This window comes from Zea mays, chromosome 5, assembly GCF_902167145.1.
Source record: "Zea mays cultivar B73 chromosome 5, Zm-B73-REFERENCE-NAM-5.0, whole genome shotgun sequence".
Lineage (NCBI taxonomy): Eukaryota > Viridiplantae > Streptophyta > Magnoliopsida > Poales > Poaceae > Zea > Zea mays.
The window spans coordinates 222,248,154-222,261,461 of record NC_050100.1 but is presented as its reverse complement, the minus strand read 5'-3'; the positions used below and the strand labels follow the sequence as shown (position 1 = coordinate 222,261,461).

Below are 13,308 nucleotides of genomic sequence, written 5' to 3'. Positions count from 1 at the left end.
TCATTTATTTATGACTAAAGGGGGAAAGAGTAATTCTATGGGCTCTAATGACTCCGTTTTTGGTGATTCATGCCAAAGGGGAGAAAGTATTAGTCCAAAGCAAAAGGACCGCACCACCACCTAATTTTAAAAGAGTTTTTCAATTGGTATGATTCTCAATTGATAATTTTCAAATTGGTATCTTATTGTGTTCAAAAGGGGGAGAAAAGTAGTATTTCAAAATTGATATATCAAAACCCTCTTGAACACTAAGAGGAGAATTTCATTTAGGGGGAGTTTTGTTCAGTCAAAGGAAAAAACATTTGAAACAGGGTGAGAAAATTTCAAATCTTGAAAATGCTTCGCAAAATCTTATTCATCTATCTTTGACTATTTGCAAAAGGACTTTGAAAATGCTTCGCAAAATCTTATTCATCTACCTTTGACTATTTGCAAAAGGACTTTGAAAAGATTTACAAAAGAATTTGCAAAAACAAAACATGTGGTGCAAGCGTGGTCCAAAATGTTTTAAAAAAATTTGAAGAAACAATCCATGCATATCTTATAAGTATTTATATTGGCTCAATTCCAAGGAACCTTTGCACTTACATTACGCAAACTAGTTCAATTATGCACTTCTATATTTGCTTTGGTCTGTGTTGGCATCAATCACCAAAAAGAGGGAGATTGAAAGGGAATTAGGCTTACACCTATTTCCTAAATAATTTTGGTGGTTGAATTGCCCAACACAAATAATTGGACTAACTAGTTTGTTCTAGTGTATAAGTTATACAGGTGCCAAAGGTTCACACTTAGCCAATAAAAAGACCAAAAAATTGGGTTCAACAAAGAGAGCAAGGGATAACCGAAGGCAGCCCTGGTCTGGCGGACCGGACTGTCCGGTGTGCCACCGGACAGTGTTTGGTGCACCACCGAACAGTGTCCGGTGCACCAGGGGACTTCACGCTGAACTCCTCACCTTCGGAAAAATCCAGAGGCGCTCCGCTATAATTCACCGGACTGTCCGGTGTACACCGGACAGTGTCCGGTGCCCCAAAGAAGAGCGGCTCTGGAACTCGCCAGCCTCGGGAATTTGCTCCGCTATAATTCACCGGACATGTCCGGTGTACACCGGACTGTCCGGTGAACCGGCAGAACAACGGCTACTTCGCGCCAACGGTCACCTGTAGGCGCATTTAATGCGCGTCAGAGCGCGCAGAAGTCAGGTACGCGCGCGCTAGCACACCAGACACTTTACAGTACATGTCCGGTGTGCCACCGGACATCCAGGCGGGCCCAGAAGACAGAGCTCCAACGGTCGGAACCCAACGGCCTTGGTGACGTGGCTGGCGCACCGGACATGTCCGGTGCACCATGCGACAGACAGCCCCACCAAACGGCTAGTTTGGTGGTTGGGGCTATAAATACTCCAACCACCCCACATTCAACACATCCAAGTTTTCCTACTTCAACCACTTACAAGAGCTCTAGCATTCAATCCTAGACACACCCAAATGATCAAATCCTCTCCAAACTTCACACAACGCCCTAGTGATTAGTGAGAGAGATTTGCTTGTGTTCTTTCGAGCTCTTGCGCTTGGATTGCTTTCTTCTTTCTTTGATTCTTTATTGCGATCAAACTCACTTATAATTGAGGCAAGAGACACCAATCTTGTGGTGGTCCTTGTGGGAATTTTGTGTTCCAAGTGATTGAGAAGAAAAGCTCACTCAGTCCGGGGGACCGTTTGAGAGAGGGAAAGGGTTGAAAGAGACCCGGTCTTTGTGACCACCTCAACGGGGAGTAGGTTTGCGAGAACCGAACCTCGGTAAAACAAATCCTCGTGTCACACTCCTTATTCGCTTGTGATTTGTTTTGCACCCTCTCTCGCGGACTCGATTATATTTCTAACGCTAACCCGGCTTGTAGTTGTGATTATTTTTGAGAATTTCAGTTTCGCCCTATTCACCCCCCTCTAGGCGACTTTCAGTCTCACTCCTCTATATTAAACATGTAGCACATAAATATTCCCGACATTTTGCTAATAATAATATACAAGTATATTTTGCATAAAACTGTGTTAGTTTAATCGATATATGCCTAAAGTATTATTATTAAAATAGAATTCAATTCCAATGATCCAAACGGGACGTGTGTCCTGTCCTTCATATCCATTTACAATTAGGGGTGGTAACATATGAGGATCCAAATCTTTATTCACAGTATAATTAGGGTCCTTAAAAAACTAAATATTAAAAATAAATAAGAATATAAATAAATTTTATTGTGTAAAATTTAGAGCTTATTATCACCCTATTTATAATGAGTAAGTTTATCCTATATTAAATTATAATTTATTTAATTTAGTTTGTATAAAAATATATGTAAAATAACTTGTAAAATTATTGTGTTAGGAATGATCATTGATCAGGTCTGATCAGACTCATCCGTTTAAGGCAACGTTTCGATCAAGAGCCTAGTTGAACGGAACGACTTTGTTCTAGATTCTAAAGATAGAGCGGCTCTGTTTTGTGTTTGTTAGTTAGAACGAAGCTGATCTGTTTTTTTTGTTTGGTTTAGAGTAAAGCAAACAAAACGACTCCATCCTTTGTTTGATTACAAAGTGTAGCAAACCATAGCGATTTCATCCTATGATTTTTTATTTACCCCATCCTATGTTTAGTTGACGGGTAGAAAATCCCTATAACAATATATTATATAACAATCTGAAAAACTTACTAATGCTATTTTACTATACTAGGTCAGTACCCGTGCGTTGCAACGGGAACATATAATACCATTATAACTTATATACAAAATGTGTCTTATATTGTTATAAGAAAATATTTCATAATTCATTTGTGATCCTAGCCATACATAAATTTTGTTATTTTAATTGAGTTGTTTTACTACTACATTGCAACCATCAGTATCATGCAGACTTCGATATATGTCATGATTTGCATGGTCTCATTATTGGAGAGCACGTGCCACACCTGCCGGTAGAAGTTCCGTCGTACATCGTTAGTCATCAGGCACGCACCACCATACACGCTTGCTTAAACAAAAAATACAAGTGTGTGTTTGCGAAGAGAATTAAAGGCAGGCCGACACAAAAGGTACCCCGACGATGGCGAGTGGTCATTGTTGTCGGTCCACCTCTGCTCACCTCCGGTGTCGAGATGACGCCAAAATCCTTGATGTAATAGTCGTCGAACGCGCGCGGTATGGTGAGTACCGATCACTCTTGGCTGGGCTGCCAAATGAAGTGCACCCTGGGCTCATCAGCGAGGTAGTACACCTGGTCGTTGCACCACCGGATGTGCTACTCCTCTACATACATCTTGTTCGAGGACACTCACACAACAAAAACAATGGTCGTCATTCCAGCGTACAAGAATTCATGGCCGGTCAGTAGCGACTTACGTGGCAGGTTAGACTTCAGGTGGATGATGAGCTAGACGGCGTGATGGTGTCGTCGTAGGTTGTGATGCCCAGAACAACCCGAGAGTCGTCGACATTGGCGACGACCATGAGGTCCCCATGTTTGACGATGGACAGCGCGGTGCAGCCGCTCTGGACCACGTCCAAGCGACGGCTGCGCCGGAGCTTGCCGTACACAGCGGCGCATGGGCCATGTAGGACTGCTTCCAGAGGTCGAACTAGCAGTCGCCAAGTTTCTTCTCGTCGTCGGTGAGCGACGCCAACGCGAGCGCCTCGTGCTAGTGTGTTTGTTCGGGGTTTCCAAGTAAGAAACATGGATTCACCTTTGGCATTGGTTTATGAAAATGATTTATAAGTTAAATCCATGGAAAAATATTACGGAGAATAAATGTTACACATGCAAAAAAGTATTTAAGTTGAAAACATTATTCAAACAAAAGAAATTGCATGCAAGACTCTTCTTTAAATACTACTCCCTCAATCCAAAAATATAATTTAATAATCTCAGTGATACTTATCTACTGCTACACATTGTGCAAGGGTAGCAGGTGGGCTTCGTGAGAGATGTATTATATGTTTTTAATATAATAGATGTAGACATAAACACACATGTGGTGTAGTGATAGCTACAAACACATTTATTTGAGAGGTCGCGGGTTTGAAACCCCTTGAAGCTTGTTTTTTTTAATTTAATTTTAGCTAGGCGTGAGATGCACGTGGGAATGAGAATAGGCTTTGTGGGAGGGAGAATGAGAAAGACATGGAAATGTGAATGTGCTTTGCAGGAAGGGGGAATGAGAAAGACAGAAGCACATCGATGCTGGATATTGAGAGAATATTTCTATACTAAAACCGCTCCATTCTTTGAGAAAGACAGAAGCACATCGATGCTGGATATTGAGAGAATATTTCTATACTAAAACCGCTCCATTCTTTTTAGATCCAAACCAAACATCCACACTAATAAAACGGAGCGAGAAGTATATTCTGTATAATATTTTGGAATGTCTTTCCAACTTGTTAAAGAATGGGCGTTATGACAAAGAACAAGCGAAAAAAGAAAGACGAAATTTGCCAATTACTAGTATGACAAATAGTGTCTCCAAAGGGCGACATCGGATCTAGCCTACTAGTATGTTATCATTAATAAATCAAATTATTAAAATCGTGCTATAGTCTATAAAATTAAAATATCTACATATGTATGATAAACCGGAACTAAAATTATTATAATTTTGATCTACGATTTTGTGTACTGAATCATTGCTAGACAAAAGCAAAATAAACTGAAGTATGTACCTTCTTTTGCAAACTTAAACAATGAACATAATATTTAACTATATGTTCATTAACAAAAAATAATCAATGCTAGACTACAAAATTTTCCTGCACACCGCTTCCAGTAAAATGCCATCAAGGCAATAAATATAAGAGCTTGTTTAGGAATAAAAAAAAGATCGAGGGGCTAAATCTGTAGCTCCTTGCCTTCAGACTATCTTCAGCGGTTTCCCCTAAATTTCCATCCCTATATCCCACTACCGCGCCACGTCAGCACACTCTCTCCCTCTATATCTCCTCCCTCTGCAGCGTTTCCCCTATACCATTCCTTTATACCCCACTACAACCATAAAATATCAATTTCCATACACATTCATCATCTACTAGGCTATCGGCAGCGGTTTCCCCTAAAGTTTCCCCCCTATATCACTTTTTTGTGTCACATCATCAATATTTCATCCCCTGCTTTTCAATCTCCCGCAACGGTTCCCTCTAAATACTTCCCCTATACCCCACTACAACTATAAAATATCATTTACTACACCTATTTTTTATCTATTATTATTTTTATTCTACTAACAACTAATTCAACAGTACAAGCACAATGTTTAGAGGGCTTGCCACAACCTTCCACATCTAGCGGAGCACTGTTCCCAGCGCTACCACTGTTGCTTGTAGGGGAAGGTTTAGGGGTGGCCGCTGCACCCATCTCGTTACCCTAAACGTACACAGTGCAAGGGGTGGGGGAAGGGCACGGCATGCGCTGCAGACAACCTTAATATTTTTTCCACCACTGATAAATACCGGTGTGCACAAATATCAAGACAAGGGGGCCATTTGGCGCGCCGCGCCCCTTGATCTGGCGGCCGGCTGGGCATTCCCCCACTACTGTAGCACATGTAGGGGGCACCGTTGAAGTGGATACCAGTGCTCTGTAGCCTCCAAATTCGATACTGTGCAAGGGGAGGGGGCATCGTTGAAGATAGTCTCAATACTCTTCAATTCTCGTGCTGTCAAACGTGTCAGAGTCAGATACTCAAGTAGATGATAAAATCTTTATCGTCTTATTTAGACGATACTAACAAAAATATACACATTCATAAGGAACTGTAAAAATTTGCTAAAACTACATGAAGAAAAAGCGCATGCATTTTACTATAATATTAATTTGGTCGTTCACTATGGTTAGGACTAGTTTGGCAACCATATTTTTTAAATAAATTTATTTTTCAAAGTAAATTATTTTATTTTTTATATTGAAAAAATGAAAATCTTTTAAGAAAACATAGTTGCTAAACTAGCCCTTAGTGTTTATAAAATGGTTAGGGGTGGAACACAAGTCATTCCTTCTCGCTACCATGAGTAAGAACAATGTGTCCAACTACCATGTGGAGTTTGATCTCGAAATAAATTGAAATGCATGACACGACTATTAGATAAGGTGGTGTTTATTTGAGATTATAATTTGCACATATATAAAATCTGGACAGATTATAATCACAAACAAACACCGCTTCCATGGCTATACAGTGCGGTTCCAAATTCTTTTTAAAATAATTTAGTAGCGCATCGAGATTATTAAATAAATCTCCAAAATATAACATGATAATTTATACTTATTGTTTGCGCCGCACGTCCATATGTTTGCTATATATTATTCCTATTTTTTTAACGAAGGCTGCGTTTTGTTATCAATTTTTTTAACGAAGGTTCAATCTTCCGTAGAGGCCCTCCACAAGGGCACAATCTCGAAGCGAGCATAGCCCAGCCCACGAATGGAATGACAGGCCTGTTATCGAAGCCACGCCTTCATCCGCCAACAGCCCAACGCTAGCCGGCCGGCAGCAACGAGCAGATCCACTCCTCCCGCCAAAAGCTCCGCCGTCTTCCCGCCAAATCCCTCCTCTATTACCCCCTTCCCGCCACACCCGACCCCGTCCCATCGCCGTCGTCCCAGTCCACGTCCACGTCCACGCCGACGCACCCGCATCCCTCTCTCGCCTGCGCCGCAGCTATGTCGGGCTGGGACGAGGGCGCCGTGTTCTACAGCGACCAGGCGCAATTCCCCCGCGGCGGCCCTGGCGGCGACCCAGCCGCCGACCTCACCCGCCACTCCGCCCTCCGCAAATTCAAGGAGTTTCTCCGCGGCTTCACTGGCCCCACCGGCGACTTCCCCTACCGGTACGCTCTCCGTCGCTCTCCCACTCCTTCCCGCTCTGCTTAGTTTTGACGCGTACACTGCGAAAGAGCTGATTCCTGTGTTCATTTGGTTCAGTGAGAGCCTAGTACACAACCGCGACCATGTCACCGTCGCTATTGAGGACCTCGACGCCTTCGATGCCGAGCTCTCTGACAAGATCCGCAAGTCGCCGGCCGATTATCTTCCTTTGGTGCGTTGGTTTCTTAGAGTTTTCCTTATCTATGTGGGCTGTGGACTTGTATTTGACTCCAACTCATGGGCCTGTGTAGTTTGAGACGGCTGCGGCCGAGGTTCTCGCAAGTCTCCGTTCGAAAGTCGCCGGCGAGACCGGAGAGATGGAGGAGCCCGTCACTGGAGATGTCCAGATTTTCCTCTCCTCCAAGGAGAACTGCCTGTCCATGAGATCTGTTGGGGTCAGTAGTGAAGCAATTCTAAAAGGAGTTTCGGTGCGGAGTGCATTTTAGAGGATTCATTTCGGTATCGCTGTTTGGAATTTCAGGCGGATTACATGTCGAAGCTGGTTAAGATAGCGGGAATAGCAATTGCTGCATCGAGAGTAAAAGCTAAGGCCACCCATGTAACTCTTATCTGCAAGAATTGCCGGAGTGTGAGGACAGTGCCTTGCAGACCAGGCCTCGGCGGGGCTATTGTTCCACGTTCGTGTGACCATGTTCCTCAGGTATATTCCTCAGCAATCTATTCAACTGTCAGCAGCATACTTGACTCGCCCTAGCCCCCCCCCCCCCCCCCCCCCCCCAAAAAAAAAGAATAATTTTAATTATTCCTCTGCCTTGAAACCCAAGCTAGAAGGTCCAATGCAAAACTTTGATAAAGATTGTTTGACATCATGGCTACAAGTAATACCCACAGTCTACTAAAAAATACTCTTACATGTTAAAGAACATCTGAACAGACTTGTTGTGAGGCTTTATTATCCTTATCGTTAAATGGTTATTTGCTAACAGCAATGTATGTATATGATTGCTTACCCTTAGCCTGGAGAGGAGCCATGCCCTCTGGACCCTTGGATTGCCGTTCCAGATAAGAGCAAGTATGTGGATCTCCAGACCCTCAAATTGCAAGAGAATCCTGAGGTTAGATGCTTTTCATCCTTGATGCAAGTTGCCGAGCCAAAGTGATAAGTTTGAGTGTTTTGTTCGTGTCTTGTTGTAAATACGACTGACAATGATCTCCTTTTTGGCATCTACAGGATGTTCCAACTGGTGAGCTTCCAAGGAATGTGCTGCTTTCTGTAGATAGGCACCTAGTTCAGACTATTGTTCCAGGGACTAGATTAACTGTTGTTGGCATCTACAGCGTGTACCAAGCATCCACAACGTATGATGAATCTAGAAGTTGTTTTGTTTTTATTAGTCTGAACTTGGCCATGTACATGATTAATAATGCCATTGAAAAACATTTTGCAGCCAGAAGGGTGCTGTTGGTGTTAAGCAGCCTTACATTAGAGTTGTGGGTTTAGAGCAATCTCGAGACAATAACTCAAATGGCCCCTCAAACTTCACTCTTGATGAGGTGGGTTTTTTTTCAAGGTTTACATTGATAAGGGAGATATATTTTATCTGTAAGGCTGATTTATCTTGCTGGCTTGTAGGAAATGGAATTCAAAGAATTTGCACAGAGGCCAGATGCATATGCCAAGCTATGCTCAATGATTGGTCCTTCAATTTATGGTCATTCTGATGTCAAGAAAGCTATTGCATGCTTGTTATTTGGGGGATCTAAGAAGGCACAGATTCTTATCAAGCCTCTGATATGTGTTCAGTAAAAAATGCTATTCCATTTGCCCTAATCGTGTCCCCCATGCTGTTGTTCAAACTATTCTTACTGCAGAGGCTACCTGATGGTGTACGTTTAAGAGGGGACATTCATGTCTTGCTTCTCGGTGATCCCTCCACAGCAAAATCACAGGCAAGTACTGTTTGGTGTTGTCATATCATTCAGTTTGATGGAAAAATAATGTGGCAATAAGACTTATTTGTCATAACTTGTTCTTTGGGATCATGTGAATTTAGTTTAAGTAATTCGACACTATTGTACATGAATTATTTTTTGCTATTTAAAACTAAAGGTCTCTGGTTGGTTCAGTGACACTAATGTGCATTTCAACAGTTCCTAAAATTTGTAGAGAAGACTGCACCTATTGCAGTATATACATCTGGCAAAGGATCGTCTGCAGCTGGTCTTACAGCATCTGTAACTCGTGATAGTAGCTCGGTAGGTCTATTTCACCAAATTGTTTGTTGTTTACTAAAGTTTGGTTTTGGAACACTGTAAATATTTCTTTTTCTCTACAGCGTGAGTTTTATTTGGAAGGAGGAGCCATGGTTTTGGCTGATGGTGGAGTAGTTTGTATCGATGAATTTGACAAGATGAGACCTGAAGACAGGTAGGCATCAATCTATATGTTTGATGAAAGAAATTGGAACAGGCATAGTATATCTTCTCTCCTTGGTCTACTCTATCAAAACCACAGTAACCATGTCCCCTTCTCTTATGCAATTCCAGAGTTGCAATTCATGAGGCCATGGAGCAGCAGACAATATCTATTGCCAAAGCTGGCATTACAACAGTACTCAATTCAAGGACTTCAGTTCTTGCAGCTGCCAATCCAATTGCAGGACGCTATGATGATCTTAAGGTTGGTAAACATGTTACTCATTGTCTCAATAATATCCATTTTTGTAAAGTGTAAACTGTTCTAGCCATACATGCAAGACAATTAATTTGACAAATTTTCTTTTGCTGTTCATCAGACCGCGCAAGATAATATTGATCTGCAGACGACCATTCTTTCTAGATTTGATCTAATCTTTATCGTCAAGGATATCAGAATGTATGATCAAGATAAGGTATGAAGCAAAACTCTTTCTACAGGTTTTCTCTTCTAGCAACTTAGAGACTAAGTCCAACTTCAAAATACAGAGAATAGCAAGCCACATTATCAAGGTGCATGCCAGTGGTGCTGCAGCTTCATCCACAAACACAGAGGGGAGTGAAGGAGAGAATTGGCTGAAAAGGTGTGATCCGCGCATTGTTTCTGTTGTAAATCTGACTTTATTTTCTTGTCTTCTCACACAACCTTTTTATGTATAGGTACATTGAGTACTGCCGCGCCACATGCAAACCACGGCTTTCAGAAAAAGCAGCTGAGATGCTGCAGAACAAATATATCGAGATTAGACAGGTATACGCTGGATATTTTGACACAACTAGCCGGTTTTAAGATTCGTTAAATGTGTTTTTAGCTTAAAATCTGTTGCGCAGAAAATGAGGCAGCAAGCTCACGAGACAGGGAGGGCCGCAGCTATACCCATCACAGTGAGGCAGCTTGAAGCCATCATCCGTTTGAGTGAATCTCTTGCAAAGATGAGATTGTAAGTACTAGACGATCACATGCTGTTAATGGCATCAATCACATGCAGCATATATTCTGCCAGATGCGCGGTAGTTGTAGCTTTCACTGTTTCATTGCATTCATTGCTGATGTTTTTGAATGACTCTTAGGACAAGTGTGGCTACACCGGAGCATGTCGAAGAGGCATTCAGACTGTTCAATGTTTCCACCGTTGATGCTGCAAGATCCGGAATCAATGAGCATTTGAACCTGTCACCGGAGATCGCAAACGAAATCAAGGTTAGTATTTGCATCCCAGGGTATACAAAATTCAGCTATTGAACCTTGCATTTTCCTGAACGGCTTTCATCATTTTTTTTTCATCTGACAGCAAGCGGAGGCACAAATAAAGAGAAGAATGGGCATCGGCAGCCACATATCCGAGCGACGGCTGATTGATGATCTAAACCGGATGGGGATGAATGAATCCATCGTAGGAACCCTGTCATCGAATCTTAGAACTGAAACTATGGTTTTCAAGTAAGACCCGTTCGTTTTTCTGACAATATCTTGCACACTTTGTTTCAGGTCAGAAGAGCCCTTCTGATCATGCATCAAAGGGACGAGGTGGAGTACAAGAGAGAGCGCCACGTGATCGTCCGAAAGGCTTGAGGTGGAGAGGCCAGTCAGATTCACGGCATACAACGTACACTGGAGGCGGTCCTTCCTCTTCGGACGTGTGTATACCTTCACTGAAACTGCACCTTTGTCTGTCCAGAGGACGAGGCATGCCTTAGTTGATCTCTGACATGACTCTTGTAATCTGCACACGAGTGGATGCAACCTTTTGCTTCGTGCAAATGGAGCTTTGTAGCTGTACCACAGTAGTCTGTTGCTGCCTGTGATCCTAAACCATAGTGTTGTGAGCATGAAGACTTCGTTTTTTTGGAAGTAACCATAGGTTCTGAACTGCATTGTGCTGTGTAGCTCGTCAATCAATTCTGGAATGCGAACTTTGTTTACTGCATCACCAGGAGTAGGACAGACAGTGTGTGGAGCTTAGTTGTAATAATTATAATAATATATGCTATGTGTTGGGGACCTTCGGCATCCGAAGGTCCTCAAAAACAGGATTTAACAGTATTTCTGGAGTACAATGTGTGAGCAGGTATCCTCGGACAAGTCGGCGTTGCTGTAAACCGGAATAATACGAAGGTTGATACAGAGCCGAAGGTGTGAGCAGGAAAGCTTCGGCGTGACAGCAAAGAGTGGAACCGACTTAAATATGAAAAGGCTATTTAGACCTCGGTAGACTACTATAGAATTATTATCAAATGTAAAGGGTATGAATGTAATTTTGTAAGGGCTGTGTCCCGTGCCTATAAATAGGTGAACAGTATCCCTGTACTGTTCACGCTGACTTGGCATTCGCTTTTTGCGTCACACTTGTATTGTCATTTCCTTCCGATTAAAGGTACACTTGTGATTCAATAATATTTTTATTTATGCTCAATAATAAATGATTGTTCATGTTTTCTTTTATATCATTTATATTTTATCACCTTCGTCATTGTCTGATGAGTTTATGAAGGTATGTCCTTCATAACCTTCGTCCGCAAGTCATTACATCCTAAGGGAGATAATGCTTCGGAGGACGAAGGACATTAACGATTAACATTTTCTATGTTGCCTTGTTCTTAACTCTTAAAGTGCTTAAGAACAAGTCCCCAACATTGGCGCCCACCTCCGGTGAACTCACTTCCATTTCTTGAGCTTTTCAACATCTTCGGCAAGCATCACCTTCGTCATGCCGCCGAAGAAGGCTTCAGCACCAGGGGCTGGCACGCTGCAGCCGCTGGACCCCAATCAAGACGTCCTTTCTCTTAGAGAGGCACGAAGCCAGAAGAGGAAGGCTACCAGTCCAACACCTCCGGAGGATGATCTAGATCAGGAGATTCAAAATCTGGAAATCCTTCAGCAGCAGGTTCAACGCAAGAAGGAAAAGATGGCCAGGGTAGCTGAACTGCAGAGGCAGATAGACGAAGCCTCTGAAGAAGTTCGTCATCTTGCTCAGGACGAGCAACACCGAAGGCCTCAGCATCAAGACCTTCATCAGGAGGGTTTTCCCAACGAAGATGATTGGTATGACAATTTCCATCATGAGAATTTTGTTTTTGATGATGCTTCTCCTCTGTCCGCTGAGCTGCAGGCTACACCTTGGCCCCCGTCCTACAAGCCGCCTCAGCTCCCTGTATTCGATGGCCACTCAGATCCGAAGCAGTTTTTGATGAGCTACGAAGCAACAATGTCTTCGTATGGTGGCAATGCTTCAGTCATGGCCAAATCTTTCGTTATGGCTGTCAGAAGTGTTGCTCAAACCTGGTATTCCTCCCTTCGACCAGGAACGATCACTTCATGGCAGAAGCTGAAGGATTTGTTGTTAACCAGCTTTCAAGGGTTTCAGACGAAGCCGGTCACTGCTCAAGCCTTGTTCCAGTGCACTCAGGATCATGAAGAATACCTTCAGGCGTATGTCAGAAGGTTCTTGCGTTTGAGGGCGCAGGCACCAACGGTGCCCAATGAAATTGTCATCGAGGCCATGATCAAGGGGCTTCGTCCTGGACCTGCAGCTCAATATTTTGCTAGGAAGCCTCCTCAGACTCTGGAGAAGCTGCTCCAAAAGATGGACGAGTACATTCGTGCCGACAATGATTTTCGCCAAAGAAGGGAGGAGGCTTTCAGATTTTCTGAGATGACCAGGGGCTTCGGAGGAAGATTCTATCCGAGGCATGTCAGGTCCATCCATAACTCTACTCAAAGTGATGATAAGGGGAGTCAGCAGCACAGGCCGCAGCCCTCCTCACAGGCTTCGGGGCAACAACAAAGCTTCTTCCGGCCACCAGCTCCAAGAGGAAGAGGTGCCAGGGGCTTTGGCGGAAGATTTGGAGATCAACCAAGGTGTCGGTGTTTTTGGTCCGACCGCACACCCGGGGTTGCCCCTCAAGGTGCTTTTAGGAGTAGGACGGTGTCGACGACTGTAGCAAAATGGTTCGT

At 43.1% G+C, this 13,308-nt stretch overlaps 1 protein-coding gene across 2 annotated transcripts; it reads left to right on the top strand.

The window, feature by feature from the left end:
* Nucleotides 1-6,466: 6,466 nt before the first annotated feature.
* Nucleotides 6,467-11,397, top strand: LOC100216891 (DNA replication licensing factor MCM5). 2 transcript variants are annotated; one of them, XR_002269403.3, is made up of 19 exons: nucleotides 6,467-6,880; nucleotides 6,975-7,089; nucleotides 7,169-7,312; nucleotides 7,399-7,578; nucleotides 7,895-7,993; nucleotides 8,110-8,237; nucleotides 8,327-8,432; nucleotides 8,512-8,646; nucleotides 8,751-8,828; nucleotides 9,030-9,134; nucleotides 9,215-9,306; nucleotides 9,426-9,558; nucleotides 9,674-9,769; nucleotides 9,843-9,937; nucleotides 10,014-10,104; nucleotides 10,166-10,294; nucleotides 10,425-10,554; nucleotides 10,646-10,747; nucleotides 10,843-11,397. XR_002269403.3 is itself a non-coding variant. In NM_001359516.1 (19 exons), exons 1-19 carry the CDS (start codon nucleotides 6,714-6,716, stop codon nucleotides 10,924-10,926), a joined length of 2,190 nt encoding a protein of 729 aa, NP_001346445.1. In that variant the 5' UTR covers nucleotides 6,656-6,713; the 3' UTR covers nucleotides 10,927-11,182. The 2 variants fall into 2 exon arrangements, 1 of the variants encoding a protein (NP_001346445.1); NM_001359516.1 differs by having other exon boundaries at nucleotides 6,656-6,880; nucleotides 10,185-10,294; nucleotides 10,843-11,182.
* The last annotated feature ends 1,911 nt before the right edge of the window (nucleotides 11,398-13,308 follow it).